A 16152-nucleotide genomic window follows, 5' to 3' on the forward strand; every position below is an offset into this window, starting at 1 on the left:
GCTTGCCCTCCCCCCCCGGGATGAGCCGGCCCTGCCGCTTCTCAGGGGTCTCGTTGGCTCGCTTCAGCCTCATGGCCTCCCGATCTCGTTGCAGCCGGCGTGCCCGCTGCTCATCCGTCTCCTGCATGCGCTGCAGGCGCTTGGCTTCTCGGTCCCTCATGCGCCTCACCTCCCGCTCCTCGGGGGTCTCATTGTCCCGCCGGCTCTTCTTGGCTGTGCGCTCTCGTTCCAGTCGCTGCAGCCGGACTTCCAAAGGCTCATTCTGCCGACGCAAGGCCCATTTGCGGACGCTGGGGGTCTGGGCTTCCAGCAGCTTCCGGTAGGCAGCACAGTTGTTGCACACAAGCAGAATTCCAGCAGGGTACACTGGAGGAGTAAAGGCAATGTCCTTCCCCTCGGCACTGGAGGGGCCCTCACTGTGGGCTGGTGGTAGGGATTCCACATTAAGGACTTCAGGGAGTTTCTCACTGGAAAGCAAAAATTTTGTACAGTTAATGCCATGGTCTAACAAGGCCCTGATTTCTTCTGTTCTGCCAGGCCAGTCACTCCAAGTTCACCACTAGGGGTCAGTTTGAGTACTTGGGAGACCTACTCCACCTTTCCACTCTTGCCCTTCTTTGGGCCAGGGTGTCTACCAAATCTTGAAGCCCACCTGGAGTTAGGGACTGAGCCAACTGCCACAGCAAGCACCAGAAATCAGAGGAGGAGCCCTTATGATGTGCAGTCCTGTTCAAGCCAAACTGATGGTGTCTTTAGGAGTTGTGCAGGGCAGTCCTCCTTGAGGTGGCAGCTGCTGTAGGGGAGGTCCGGTCCACTGGCTTCACCTCCCCCTGCCCGACCCTGCCTTGTACAGTAACTAGCAAACGGTGCGGACAGTGCACACAGCCCCAGTCTTCCTGGACACGGTGGAGACTGTCCTCCTGTGAGGGTCCTCATGGCCTCTCTAACTTCTTTCTCCAAGCTTTATCATGAAGGTTCTTGGACTTCCCACGTCTCTTTCCAGATGAAGATATTCTGATCGAGGAAAGACACGAGAATTCATTTCCCTTTGGGGGTGTTTTAACGGAATGGACATATTTACTAGCCTCCTTCCTTGTATTTCCAGAGTCAAGAGTCAGTTGCCTTTGCAATGCCAAGTCTTTGACTGGGAAAGGAGAACCCACACCCAGTTATCTGCTCCCAACATAGAGGTTTAGGTGCCCGGCTCACCTGTTAAATGTGGCATGGCTAGTGAAACGGGCTCCACACACAGCACAGTTCGACCGCTGGTCCTCCGAGTGGATTAAGAGGTGGCGACCCAGTGACCCTGGGGAGCTGAGGGCCCGGCCACAGACGGGACACATGTAGCTCTTGGCGCTCACCACGGCTGCAGTGTGCTGGAAAAGAGAGCCTCATCTGTCAACTCACACCAGCTCCAGGACAAGTTCTACCCACTGAAGAACTACTTTCTGGGAAACATTCCTCTTAGTCTTAGAACAAGAACTCTTCTCCCTATTTAGCATCCAGAAAAGGAACAGGCTCATGTTAAAGGGCCTTCAGAAGGGCGAGGCCATCCACACCACTGCTCAGATTTCACTGATTTGAGTTCTGACTCTGTTCTGGGATGTGGGGCTGGCTTGGGGAACAATGAGATGCCACATTCCTCTTCAGAGCCAGAGAAGAATTTTTGCTCAGGATAATTTCTCATGGTCTGTCTGCCCCATGCTGTGTAGGTACAAATGCACTTTACCATCTTGAGCCACCAGGGAAGCCCAAGAAGTACACTTTAAAGGAGCACTGAAGGCCAAGTCTAGAAGCTGGCTGGGAAGACTGGTACCCAAAAGGTATTTAAATGCACAGCCTTTCCTTCCATCTTTCAGTGTCAGTCTTCTGAAGAAATGCTTCCCCTCATGAACCAGTGATCTTTATGGTAAAACCCAGGCTGCCATGTGTGCTGATGCCTGTTCACTACAAATCATGACACATGTGTTCTGCAACTGGACGGTTGTCTTGTTCTGATGTGTTGGTTTACACTAACTTTCTCCAGTCTTTCAGAAACATCTGTTAATTCACTTTTTTCTTCTTTAAAACAAAGCCCATTTCTCTCTCACTATATAAAATATACATTAATTACTTTAGGAAAAAAATGATACTTAATTTTCACAATGTCTGCCTGGGAACCCAGAACATATTCACTCAATGTATCCTACTTATTCTCTAAGAGTGGAATCTGGGTGGAAGCAAAAACAACCCAAGGTTCTTTCTGGGGTTGGAGGCAAAGGCTAAACAAGTCACTGGCGCCTGTTTTCCAGAGCATGTGGCTCCCCAAACCATACCTGGTACACGTGAGCAATCAGCTGCTCCCGACTCCCACAGTCGAGCTGGCAGAGGGGACACTGGCAGAGTCCAAGTAACGGGTCAGAATGCAAATTCTCCGTGACCTGCAACACAACAAGTAGGCAATTCACTAAGATGGTTTACCAGTCTCTTCCCTGCCCCTGCTTCTTTTAAAAGGGTATCCTGTTAAAAGGAACACAACCTCTTATCATCCATTATTCTCAGGTTCCCATCATGGGTCAAAGGAGAGTGACGGGGGAAAGGGAATTAAATTTGTTCCCATCTTCATTTTTTCCAAGGCTTCCTGCCATGAAGACATAGAATTACTCCAGAGAGCTTATCTAATTTTCCACCCTAAGGTAAACTCTGTAGGGAGAAAACTAGCTTTCCCTCCTGCCATGCCTCTTGCAAAAATCCTCAAGAGACAATTTAGTGAAAAGATGGCACCTCATTTAACACTGTGACTGAAATTTGCAAGTGTATTCAAGAGTACATCTCAGCAAGTCAGCTAATAGTTTTACAAAGATGGACATTCTGCCGGAAAGAAGTGGGGAGCTTTGGGAGCAGGAGCTGCGTGTGGGTAAAGTGATATGTGGGCGGGTAGAAAAGGAAGGCTGGGTGTGATGAGAACTGTGTGCCTGAGGGTTGGGTACTTGGTGCTGTGAAAGAAGAGAGGCTACGTCTGAAAACCCGGGAGACCCTCAGAGGCGAGAGTGCCTTCAGGTGGAAGAGAGGCATCTGGACAGAGCAGAAGGGGAAGGGGTGCCCAGACTCAGGAGCCATTTGTCACTTGCCTCATGCTCTACTACTTTCTTTCCACCAACAGGCTGTTCTGCATTTTCTAACTCTTTTTCCACTTTGACCACTCCTCCATCTTCCTCTGACGTATGGGAAGAGACTTCATCTTGTGTGGTCTCCTCTTCATCTCCCTCACTGTCACCTGGAACACACAAACTGGTCACTGGTTCTGATTTTGCATGAGTGCATCTTGTGTTGCTTTCCACCCAAGAGTTTGCAGCTAAAATGGAAAACACCCCCAGATCTTCCATAATATAGCTGGTATCAGAGCTTTTTTTGAGTACAAATCATGTTAAGTGGAAGCCAGCTCTCACTGTTCCTTATATTGTCACATATACACAAAAGAGAAAATTGGAGGTAAAACTGCATTGGAAAATGGTTATTAGGCCGTGTATATTATCAAAAAAGCGATAACTTCTTACACACGGTTCCCAAATATCTCACACTTCAAATCACACCTCCCATGCACCTCACACCATGCTTATTCCGACAACACACCACTTCCAACTTACCAACACTTATCACTGATTTTATTACTTACTTTTGTCCCTAACCTCGCTGCAGTTTCTCCATATACTCTGTTCTATTCTGAGACCCACTAGTCTTTTCTCTCCCAACAAACCCCAAGGCGCACTTGTAGAAACACCAAGTTTTTCTTTCTTTTTATCAATAAAGGAGGTAGTAAGAAATTAGGTAAAAATGTCACTTTCTAGGGGAAAAGCTGCTCAGGACAGTGCAAGAATTAGTACAGCAACCAACCTCTGGCATTCTGCAGTGGTGTTTGACTCATGGTGTCCTCACCCTGCTAGGAACTCAGCAGTCTAGGCTAAATAACTCCATTATTCCTGGTGGTTCCTTGGATTATCTGATGGATAACTGAATGCTTAACTGGAGGCAACAGGATATTCTTTACTTCGGGATGAAACATCATTTCTCATGACTGAAGTAAGAATTGAGTTTGTTTTAGTTTAGGCGTAGGATGTGGCTGTGCAGAGGTCTGCCTGTGGCTGGGGATCTGCAAGGTTTGTGTGAGCTGATTTTTTTTTTCCTCTCTATTATAAAATAGGAAAAGAAAATTTTTTTTAAACGTAGTAATGTAAGGAGTTCTTTCTGAAAGGGGAAAAAAAAGTGCTAGTACATTGAAGATCCCGAGAGGAAGCCAAACCTGGGGAAGCTGTCAGACTCTAGTCCCGTCCCAACACCACCTGGGTCTTGGACTCCTGGGCCTGAATGTCAGTGAGAAGAATACAGGATGGAGCTTCACCAGGCTCTCTGCATCGGCAGTGGGACTCGGCTTTCTTAACTAACGACGCTTATCTTCTACTATGCCTTAAGTAATTTCTAAGTCTACCAGTAACTGGGCAAAACTGGTCACATTCCCTTTCTTCCAAAGAAAATCTACCCATGTCACCTGCTGGTAGTTACTTGTGTCTCTGTTAGATATCCCACTTGGTTAGTGGCCTGGATTTGAGCCCTGGAAAGATCTGTAGTACACGTGCACTACTCCTCAGTCCCAAGGTTTAGTTTGAATCCACTTCAGTAAATAAGGATTGGCATAGATTAAATGATACAATGTTTTCTCATCAGCTTATTTAGAATACTTGTAGTCTAAGACAATACTGTATCAAACACTTTTTGTAATTTCTCAAAAATTCAAATATATGTACTAGAAAGGTTAAAAAAAAAAGTCTGCCATGTAAAGGGATGATACAACTTTTCCAGAATGGAAACCTACCAGACCTCTATAGATTCGGCATTCCCACCTACTACTAAAACTGGTGGCTCCCACAGATTTTCTAGAAATATTTGGGTTTATTTTTCTGTACCTGAGCAATGACTTGCTAAATTACTTTTCATTGCTAACATGTTAGTTTAAATAGAAAATGTACGTAGAAGAGTGCAGAACTCTCTCCCTCTTCTTTCCTTTCCAACCCCAAATGTGGAGAAAAATCAGAAATGTCAATCTGAATTGATACTAATAACAACCAATATCAGAAGGATCAAATTAGTAAAGTGAGGGTATCATCCTAGAAAATAATACATCTCAAAGTTTATTTGTTCAAGCAAGTCATGGAACAGATGATCCCTGAGGTTCAACCAGTTACCAGCCACTGTCTTTTCAATCTCTTAATCAAAGGGATCTACTCAGGACGTGGGGTGTAAAGACCTCCACATTAGCAGTTTATATGCTATGTAATCTCACTAACAAGCAAATCCTCTTACAGAGCATTAAAACTGGGTCCTCAAGCAAAACTTTCAAGAATACCATGCTTATATTTTATTAATTATGAATAAATAGATTCTAAAGGACAGGGATTTTTTTTTTTTCTTCTCATTTGATCTAGCCCAGGGGCTCCTTGCATACTAAACATCCCTAAACATCCCTATGCCCCTATCAGAGTTATCACAAACCTATCTATGTATGGCACTATGCCAAGTACTGCAGTCCTTGAGTTTTTTAAAAAAACAAAAACATAATGTCAAACCTGTTATCTCTCTGAACAAGCATATGCCCATACACCTTAAAACACCTGTGGGAACACTGAGGATCCAAAAATCTCCTTCAGGTCTTCCTCCCAACCCCCATGCACAATCCCCAGAGCACACACACTCTGATAATTCTTCTCCCATTGCCCTGAGTCATTACCAGAAGGTGCAGAACTCACTGCTACTGGAGTCCTGATCTCTTAGTTGTTGGATAGCTTGTCGCTGACTGCCAAGGTCTCCAGGAAAATCAGTTTTCATCATCGCCTGGCGGGCTTGCTCTTCTAGCCCAGCAAATACTTGATCCCCTGGTGGTCACAAGGAAAAATAGTCAGGCCACCAGCTGGGCGGTACATCCCCAGGCAAGCTGGTTGGAAAGGCAGACCATTCAAAGGTAGGAGACAGGCAGGGACCCTGTGGTGGGGTCATTCATCTCCAAGTCAGCTGGTGGCCTCCAGTGGTTTCTGGGCACAGCTACTCCTCCTGGGCAAGAAGCCAGATGCTCTAGAAAGCAGCATTTGCTTCTCTTAAATCCTCCTACTCTTGACTCCTTTTAGAGGTGATAAATTGCTATTATAACGTTCCATCAGGAATGGAGAGACAGAGACAAGAGGAGGCAAAGCGATGGGATGAAGATAGGGTGACAAATCTGGGCATAATTTCGAATCTTAGTGTATTAGTGACATGGCCCTGACTGCCAACTTCTGACTATGTAAACAAATGCTTCAAATGATCCATCTAAAAACAGTATCTCTGACTCCATCTTTCATCCATTCTCCTTACAAGACATACTATGGAAGTTTTCTCTTAACTCTCTCACATCTATAAAAATTAGTCACAAGCAAATAAAAAACTGGTAGAATGATTGATTAAAAGGAAAATGGATAATATGTGAACCCACTTCTGCTGAGGAACAAACTTCCGAAACATGCCAACCAGTTCACAACAGGATAATATTTCATCTAGTCTCCTTGGTTTAGTATGGTTTTTTCCTCTTTGTATGGAGTATCCAAAAGCCCTGGAACCATCCTTGATTGTGCATTTATCCCAAGGAACTCCGCCTGGTGTCTGTGTGGTTATTGAAGAGTTAACATTTAAGTGCTCTTTTATTTCCAAGAGGCCAGGCATAAGGAAAAAAAAGAATTGGGTTTCTCAAGGTTTCCATTATCTCAGTCAGAGTGGAATCTACAGCCACCAAGGAAGAATAATAAAAGCCCTAGTGAAATGTCTGACAATAGGCCCGGTGCTTTCTTAATGAAGAGAAAAGGGAAATTAAACAGGCTCAGATTCTGAGGCTGATACAATGATTTAGGAGAAATAACCTGGTCAAATGACTTGAACAACTAGTCTTCGGGCAGTGAAAAAACTGATGTGAAGTATGACTTCCCAGGTGGCTCAGTGGTAACGAACCCGCCTGCCAATGCAGGAAGCCACAGGAGACTCAGGTTTAATCCCTGGGCCAGGTAGATCCCCTAGAGGAGGAAATGGCAACCCACTCCAGTATTCTTGCTTGGATAATTCCATGAACAGAGGAGCCTGGTGGGCTACAGTTCATGGGGTCGCAAAGAGTTGGACATGACTGAGCGATTGAGAACACACACGGGCTTTGTGTGATTCACTCAGGTATTTGTTCAGCAAATATTCAGTGAACATGTCCTATATGTTAAGTGCTGAATGCTAATAATAGTGATTATTTGGCACTTCCAAGTTCCAGGCTGTGTTAGGTGCTTTATAGTTGCTTTGTTGTTCAGTCGCTAGGTCGTGTTTGACTCTTTGCGATCCCATGAACTGAAGCACTCCAGGCTTCCCTGTCCTTCATCATCTCCCAGAGTTTGCTCAAACTCATGCCTGTTGAGTCAGTGATGCCATCCAACTATCTCATCCTCTTTTGCCCCCTTCTCCTCCTTTATAGTTGCTACTTCACCTTAATTCTCTGCAAGAGTCTTTGTTGTGGGAATTACTATCCATATTTTACTTGGGAGAAAAACTAAGATCTATGGTGGAAACAAAGATTCAAACTCCAGTCTATCCAACCCTTAATAACTATATTTTTCAACTCCTTTCTAGCATAGTTGTAAACAGAACTTTAAGTGGTTCATTAGAGTGATTTTACCAAAAACAAATGGTTGTCTTTGTGTGATAAGAATAGCTCTGATCCTACCGTCAGTGTTACTTTCCTTCTAGGAGAAACTGATATACACAATGCAAATATCAAAATAATATTCTCAAGGCCAGTAATGCCGGAAGGAACCATCATTTTCCAGTTCTGACGCCATGTGATGAGTTACCATGCCTGGCTTAGAGTGATATTATGCTACTCTGAATGACGCTATGAGTGGGAACAGAGATGCTGAAAGTCTACGTGCACTTCTAGATACACAGCCCTCAAGTAAAGGAAAAATAAGCTGCTTCACGTCGACTTTCATAATATTCAGGATGACACACTGGGTATAAATTATAGCAAGGGAGAGCAAAAAATGAATTCTTTGTTACAGTGCCTCCTCTTTCCTCTCTGTAGGAGTAAAATATTGAATTTCTCCTTGTTGGTTCCTCTGTAACCACAAGACCATGGCCAACTGGAACAGTTAATGAACTCTGGGTAAATGCATGTTTTTGGACATGGTGGCCGTGGCAGGTATGACACTAAGGAATAAGTTATGTACTAGCATATAATTATCAAGGGCAGACCATCCGCATCAAAGATATCTCTAAAGAAGCCTATCTAGAAACCAGCTAGGTTTTTAACACACCAAGAATCTATACTTTCCCCTCCTTTCTTAATGGGGAATCACCACTGGATTCGAAGGACATCTAAAAGGATATGTACTTTTTAAGATCAGCTAGTAATTCAGTCTAGTCTCCATTAACCTGGGCTAATATTTTACTTCTCTTGACGTTATCTAAATATTTAGGCCTTCACAGAACAGAGAAGAGTCTGAATAATACAGCCGTCCTATCCAGGACTTTTGGGAGCATTCTCACCTTGGATAGTTGGGCTATATTAATTCTGTTATTCTTTCCTTTGGCAGTTTGGAAAGAAAAGCTATGGTCCCATATTTTATTCCACTCCTGACTTGGGAAAAAGGCTAAGGTAAACTTTACTCCTCAGGGATATTCCTATTTTAAATATCAGCATAAAGCAAACTATATAAAAACTATTAAAAAGGATTCTTTCATAAGAAGGTAGTGATACTTGCTAAAAGTATGTCATATTAACTCAGGTATAATATGATCTATACAGATACTAGTGATTAAGAAGTGTTACACAATTGCCTGCTTTTACAGTGTAGAATTATTATTTCCTTCTGTCTTGAGACTATTGGAGTAGGTTAAAAAAATCCTCTGGTTTTAGATATCAATGTAAAGTAACCATCTTATTTAATTAACATGGGTATTTATTTGTCTATTGATAGTTGAGAAAAAGTCATCTAAGCTCAACAGTAAAAAGCAAGGTGCTACCTCTCATTTTATGGTATGAAATCTAGATACTGTTGGTCTGATCTGGCTAAGGTTTTTTAGACCAGATAAGAATAAAGTCACACAAGCAAGTCTGTAGAACAGATGAGAAGCCTGAGATGAAAGTTACTAGAAAGAAAAAGATTTTACAATTCTCTTTCTTGAGTCTTTGGTGCAGTTAAATAAATGCAATGTCTGGTGGAATGAAATCAAGTATAGCAGTTGAGACATTTTCTAGGAGAGCAGATGTCGAATTCAAAATAAAATAAGTTAGTGTTAGGAGTGAGGTGCTTAGGATTCTTTTTCTAGCTGACAGTCTCCGTAACTAAGGTGCTACATGTTGGGAACAGAACCATTATCTTACAAAGATGCTGACAATGAATAAAGACAAAACAAATTGCACTTTTTAGAAGATGAGGGACTTTAAAGCCTTTTTTCCTACTTCTCTGTAAAAGTTAAAAAACTAATTGAAGTTGGAAGTTTTCAGTCTCATATATAGTTTGAAAACAAAAGTCTCTTAAGAAATAGTTTTCCTTTATTTAAGTGGTTTGCTTGGTATAAACACATCAAATGAAAGTGTGCAAAGGACTGTATTCGAAACCACTCTAGAAACAGTTTACAGAAGTTTGTACTCAGAAGGGGGTGAGATGAGGAAGAAGGGAGGGAAGAGATCTAACAGAGATCTCAAGCTATCAGCAGTTCCTCTGTAACTAACAATAATTCTGGACTTCTATTCCAAAGCTCTGCATCAAGTCTATTAACCAACTGGGCAAAACATAAAGAGTGCCTAGATGTTTCTGGGAGAAGGAGAGATCATGACGATAATTTAGATCCAGAGACAGTCCTAAGAAAAGCCAAGTATATGCCAGAGCATCCTGCCCGTTGGCTTCTAAAGTAGATCTGACAGATGCTGCTGGGCTACAGCAGTGCAATTCTTAATATATTCTTTTAGGCGGGCTTTGAGCTTCATGCCACACAATCCTCTTCTTCCCAGAAGGCAGATCTGATGGAGCTCAGCCATTACTCTGCTCAAATGCCGATTGGCTTTGACATTTAAGCAAAGCTTCTGCAGACCTTCCTTCCTCCCAGAACCTGAATCCATTCCATTTACTTTAAATAGAGGAGAGGCATTAAATTCAATATATTTGATTGGTTCTATTTTGCTGCAACGGGATAGAAGGCTCACGTGGTCAGAAGACTGAAATTACTAACTTCCACTTGTCATTATTATCATGGGCAATGAGAAAATGAGCTTTCAAAAAAGGGAGGATCAGCTTTAGTCCCAAAATAGTAAATAAGCAGAAGGTTCCGAGAGACTAGCAAATCTCAGGGTCTTTCTTCTTTCTTAGTCCATCGTGTGAGATGCATTCACAATTTCCTGCCCAAAGGTCTCACTGAAAACAGCCCCTCCCTGAAGGTCTGCTTTTCAGTTGCACCCGAACCTTGCTGTTCATAGCCCTCTTAATGGTTACCAGTGCAGAGCTTGCAAAGTCCTACCCGTTCCACCACTGTACTACGATATTCACTAGCTCAACTCTAGAAAACTGCATTTCTGCAGCCGTGGATATGGTATTCCCTTCTTCTCTATGGCGTGTTCCAACTCCAGTAGCAGCTCACCCTGGCTTTGAGTGACTATGGTGGGAAGAGATGCGGCTATGGATTTATGCTATGTGGGTGTAGGAATCTGCCACACAAGCATTTACTGGCTCCCCTGGACTGATCACAGTCATATATCATCTCTGTGAGCTACATTCCTCCAAGTCTCTTTGGACAGGTGGCTTTTACAGGTAAATCCCAACTCCAGTGACTGCCTTATTTGTGAACTCATCACTTTACTAAGAGTTCCTTTTCCTACCCTGCCTTCTTGGAGAAACATCTGTATCTTTATCAATATTCATCTTCAAACCAGAGCAGAGAAGACAATCCTGAACTTCTGTGTTCAATTACCTATGCTACAGATACTTCATCCTGTCTCTCTTGACAATCCTCACATTTAGGGCCACTAAATTTCACTGTTTTGGCAGCAATTTCTAAATTGCTTCTGAACAATTTCTAATTGTTCAGAAACAATTTTTAATTGTTTCTGAACCACTCACTTTTATATTAAGCAGCCTTCCAGATCCACTTACTATAAAATACACTCTGAGAAGCATCCAAACTTGCTCTGTTTTATACAACTCTTCTGGGACTTGAATAGAAGAATTAACTGTATATGAATGTTTACCACCCTAATCTCATTTAATCTATAACATACTGAAGTCCTCTTAATTCCTCTGTACCTATGGTTTTCTCTCCTACTCTTGAAATTACCCAATAAAATAAAATAAGGTACACACTGTTTGGCATACAGTATCTTTTTAATAAACTTTAGTCCTTTTAACTCCTTGACTAACCTAACCTCTCAAATGTAGGATTTCTTTCCTTAAAAAAAAAATCTTTCAAATGTTCTAACGCTGAATTCCCTTCAAATGTTGCTGTGCTTTAGTCAGTCCTCCATAACAATAGGGGGCTATTTGTCTCTTTTTTACGTTTGAATGAAGATGTTTATCTGCTCAGAACAAAGGAAATTGGTTAATTGTCTCAAATCTGCATAAATATGTCAATGCTCATTTAATAAGGCCCTTTTGAACACCCACTCTAAGGAGTGCTGCTTCCCTGATGGCTCAGTGGTAAAAACAAAATCCACCTGCCAAGCAGGAGATGGGTTCGATCCCTAAGTCAGGAAGTTACCCTGGAGGAGGAAATGGCAACCCACACCAGTATTCTTGTCTGGGAAATCCCATGGACAGAGGATCCTGGCGGGCTACAGTCCATGGGGTCACAAAATAGTTGGATATGACTTGGTAAGTAAACAACAAATCTGAGCAGTGCTAAAAGTTGAAAGGGATAGCAGTAATTATATATGGGACATAGTGTCTGCCCTCCAGAAGTTTATAATCCAATTACTGAACTAAAACAAAGATATGAACCTGATGAGAAATAATGCAAGGCAGTAAAGCACAGCTGTTTTCTGTTATCAGTCTCTCCTTCATGTGATCCATCCCGCGCACTACTTTGTAGTTTAAATGTCACTCCACTCTCCCTTTTTAAAAACCTTACAGTATCTCCTTACGGTCACAATGAAGTATGAACTTGGCCTGGCCTTCAGGCCTCTGCAATGTAGAGTTAAACATCTCCAACCTCATGGTCTGTGGTTTCTGAACAAATGAAACTTCTGCTTCATACAAAGTCTCCTTGTTCCCTGAACATATCATGTGCATTCCCTCTTTGTATCTTTGCTCATGCAGTTTCCCCTACCTGATTTTACAAAACTCTCCTTTCCTCTGTTTTAAAAAAACCCACCTTCTACTTTCTAAAGCCCAGTTCAAAGTCATGTTGTGGGGCCTCTTCCATCAAGCATTCCCTCGCTACTTCAGTCCATGGAGTTCTCTCCCTCCTCTTACCTTCTGTAGTACACACAGTGTACAGCATCCTTATTTGACACTTAGCATAGATTATCTTGCTATATGCTCATCTACCTCTCTATATATCTGTGGCTACATTTTAGTCTCACATATCATTTTATTGTTTTATAGCCTTGGCATCTAGCACAAAGCTTTGCACAGAGTAGGAACCCTATAAATGTCTGTTAATGTGAATACTAAGGATGAATCAAGAACACCTATTCCTAAGACAGGTTTCCAAGACTTCGCCTAGCACAGACACACTTTAAATCCATCACATTTGACACCTTTGACTCTTTTTTGCTTCAAGAATTAGTGTGAGCCAATCACCTAAATTCAGATTACTCTTCCATTCCAACCCTCAGCATTCCCAGGTTTTAGAAGAGAAAAGTCCCATACTCACAGTGAACTTTATTTGGATTTGTCTGTTTCCGACGGGACATGTTTTCCTGATCCAAGAGCTCTGGCTTTTCCCAGTTTCACGACTGGATGTTACCACCTCCTTGCAAGGTGCCGACCTACAATAAAAAGGATAATGTTAGCATGTGTCATTCAGCCTGGAAATTATACACAATTAAAAGATAAAAGACTTTTTAAAATAGTTTTTGAGCATATAAAACTCACCATTTATAAATTACTGTACTACTTAAAGAGAGAAATGAATAAATCTCTGGCATAACATTAAGGTCCCAAGAAGTTTGAGATGGGACTCTAAAGGATTTAGAGAATTTCACTCTAAATCCACTTGTGGAATCCAGAATACTGTTAAGTAATCATGTTCAAGGTCACAGGGTAGAAAGGAAAGTGAAAAACTCAGGCAACCAGCGTTAGACACACTGTGGGCTCACCCCACAAATTGTAAAAGGAAGCAAAGGAAGCTCAAAAGGGTGGCAGCTCACATGTCACATGCCCTCTGGAAGTCAAGCCCTGCAATCTGCACCAGTGGGAGCCTCCAGATGTTTTTTTCAAGAGGTTCTCTCTCCTGGAGGGGACAAAGGCACCACATTCCTGTGAAACAGGAAATATCTCAAAACTCTTGGGCACCTGTCAATGAAAACATGGGAAGTAGAGCCTCTACTAGTGATGTAGGCACAGTGCCAGGCACTGTGGATGACAGGGCACTAAAGCAAATCAGACTTCCAATGCTGAAGATGGGCTTTCACCAGAAGAGCTGGGCGCCGTCCACATTGTTGAGTACTAATTCAATACCCCAGTGTGAAGTATCAACCTGGCCCTGCTCACATGCTTCCAGGTGGCGGTCAAAGTTAATAACTGTAGTGCCTCTTCTCAATCCAGCCTTTGTGTAGCAAAGAGTGGGAAGAACAAAGAGAAAAAGTCCCCAAATGAGGAGTGTTGCAGAGACATGCACCTGCTTCCCTGAAATAGGAGGAAACAGATACTTACGCCTACAGTTCCTGGTTAGTTATAAGAAAGGCTTTCCCAGCATTAAGTGTTGTTAGAGAGTCTGAAATGGATTAGTAGAGGAAGCTGTGAATTTTCTTTGAAAGACAGAGTGAATAAACAGACACAGATTGAAAAGAGAGATATTCTCTTTCCTACCAAAGATAAGAATGTGGACCTGATCACCCTCGAACTTTTCTTTCAGTTCCTGCCTTCTCAAATTGTACTCACACTGAATAAGCAAATATAAAATTGTAGTTTACTGCCTTAAGAGGCATTATAAGAGGTTACTTACTACCATCTATACTCTGCACTCAAGTTAGTGAAGACTTGCCTCCTGTTATGCCAACTAACTCCTCTATGTAGCTAGAAAGGACCTCAGACCTGTAATCAGATCCTGCCTCCCCTTACCAAAAGAAGAAAGAAACCGCAAATGGCAAAGACAGGCCTCCACAGGAAGTGGCAAAGGAAGCAGCTTTCAGGCAGTCTTCTATCATATCTGCATATCAAACACAGTTCTTTTTCAGACCTTTAATTAAAAAAAAAAAAAAAAAAACTCCAAATGTATACAGTAAAAATCAATTTTAAGGTAGAATGCTGAGTGCTGATGTTAATGAAATGTGTTCTCTAAGTTTTGTTTGTTTAGATGATTTCTTTTTAATCAAATAGTTATGTCATAAACTGAAGCGGTGAATGAATATTACACTTTGGGTCTTTTTCTATAAGTCTGTGGAATCACAAAACAGAAAGTTGAATGAAATGCAGGTTGCCTATCATTTTTCCCCCCAAATTTGCAGAGGAATAGCTCTCTATTGTATAAGGAAGAAACGAAATCTTAACTAATATTTATATTTTCTTCCCATCAAGATCTGAAATTGAAACTATGAGATAAAGGCAATAAAGATCCTTCAAAAGAAGGCCAAATAATTTGAGACAGGCTCTATTCAGATCATCTTGGTGAGGCAACAATACTAAATACTAAACAATACTAAAGCTACAAGTCTGAAACAGAGATCAGTATTTGCATATTTAAATCTCCAGTGTCCACTGCATCTCACAGTCCTCCTAGTGGTCAAATGAGGAACCAACCAGATGGTACCCAATGGGACTGACTTCACACCTGAGGGATTGAAGGGAAAACAGAAGCAAATATTCTTACCTCCCTCAAAAAAAAAGAAAGCCTGTGGGGTTTTGGACTCTTGAAAATAAATGTCATTTAATTAATTAACAATTAAAAAATCTAGCACTGGAGGTACATTCTTGACTGCACAACAAGATCTCAGAGATTAGCCAATTGTTTTACAGCAGTAAAAGCTAAAGAATTCCATAGACACAGTGCCCTAAAGTTCACTAACTCAGTTTTACTTTCAACACTGACTCAGTTCCCAAGTCGTAATCCGAAACCCACACAAAAATGTAAATGGATAGCCTGAACATCACCATCTGGAAGAAAAAGAGGATGAGAAGAAAGGTAACCGGTGAGATACAGGTTTACATGAGATCCTATTTTAAAAGGGAGGCAACTTTGTCCATCTTTAGTACAAGGTTAAGAATCCTTGGGAGGGAGGCCAACAACTCCTCTTAACACTGTCCCTGATCTCTCACAGGTGTTAGGCTGCAGGTTCCAGGACACGCCACAGACTTCGGCAAGGAAAAAAATGGGTGAAATCCAAGCTTTAAGAAAAGAGGGTTCACTCCCACCTCCAGATCTGGTGCAGTTCCCACGGAGCAAAGTAAACTCGCCTGAATCCCAGTGGTTTGTACCTGCCAAAAAGGAGAGGACAAGAAAGCTAGTCACGTAGCCGCCTCCCGGTTCACCCTGTTCCCGCTTCTGTTTGGTCCGGAGCTTGTGTATACTCAGCCGAGACGGTCCCTCTGGCTTCCTGAAGCAGGAGCACAGGTAGATTCCCGGGAATTATCAGCCAAGAGCCAGAGGGCTTCCGAGGCGGCTCAGACAAACGCTCAGACAATACAGTCTTCTCAGAAATCTAAATTTAGAAGCCTTTCTGGAGACGGCGGCTCCGGACTGATACCCGGGTCGGCACCCTCACGCCCATCCTCTCCCTCCCCCAGGTCCAGCCCAGCCTGTCAGTCGCCGGGGCCGTCCCGGCGGTGCCCGGCTGAGACCGACCTAGGCCCACGCGGAGAGGGCGGCGGCGCGGACACCCCTCCCGCGCCCGAGATCGCCAGAGGGACGGGAAAGAGGAACGGCCGCGGTGGGGAGTCAGCCGGGTCCGGCCGCGTCGCGGGAGCC

At 42.8% G+C, this 16152-nt stretch overlaps 1 protein-coding gene across 2 annotated transcripts in view; it reads right to left on the reverse strand.

The window, feature by feature from the left end:
* ZNF821 (zinc finger protein 821) overlaps window positions 1–16152 on the reverse strand; it is a 16975-nt gene that overhangs the window by 408 nt on the left and 415 nt on the right. The window contains exons 2-10 of one of the 2 annotated variants that reach the window (XR_826220.1): window positions 15600–15662; window positions 14310–14427; window positions 12901–13015; window positions 5781–5906; window positions 3111–3256; window positions 2316–2420; window positions 1210–1376; window positions 653–1014; window positions 423–467 (exon numbers count right to left, since the gene is read on the reverse strand). Coding sequence is in view for 1 of the 2 variants with exons in the window: in XM_010850926.1 (XP_010849228.1) it covers window positions 16–467; window positions 1210–1376; window positions 2316–2420; window positions 3111–3256; window positions 5781–5906; window positions 12901–12940 (1036 nt within the window). In the remaining variant the exon portion in view is untranslated. Of the gene's footprint in view, window positions 1–15; window positions 468–652; window positions 1015–1209; window positions 1377–2315; window positions 2421–3110; window positions 3257–5780; window positions 5907–12900; window positions 13016–14309; window positions 14428–15599; window positions 15942–16152 lie in introns of those variants that run through there. The other variant, XM_010850926.1, reaches the window with a different exon arrangement.

Source organism: Bison bison, unplaced genomic scaffold (assembly GCF_000754665.1).
Source record: "Bison bison bison isolate TAMUID 2011002044 unplaced genomic scaffold, Bison_UMD1.0 scf7180017864297, whole genome shotgun sequence".
NCBI lineage: Eukaryota > Metazoa > Chordata > Mammalia > Artiodactyla > Bovidae > Bison > Bison bison.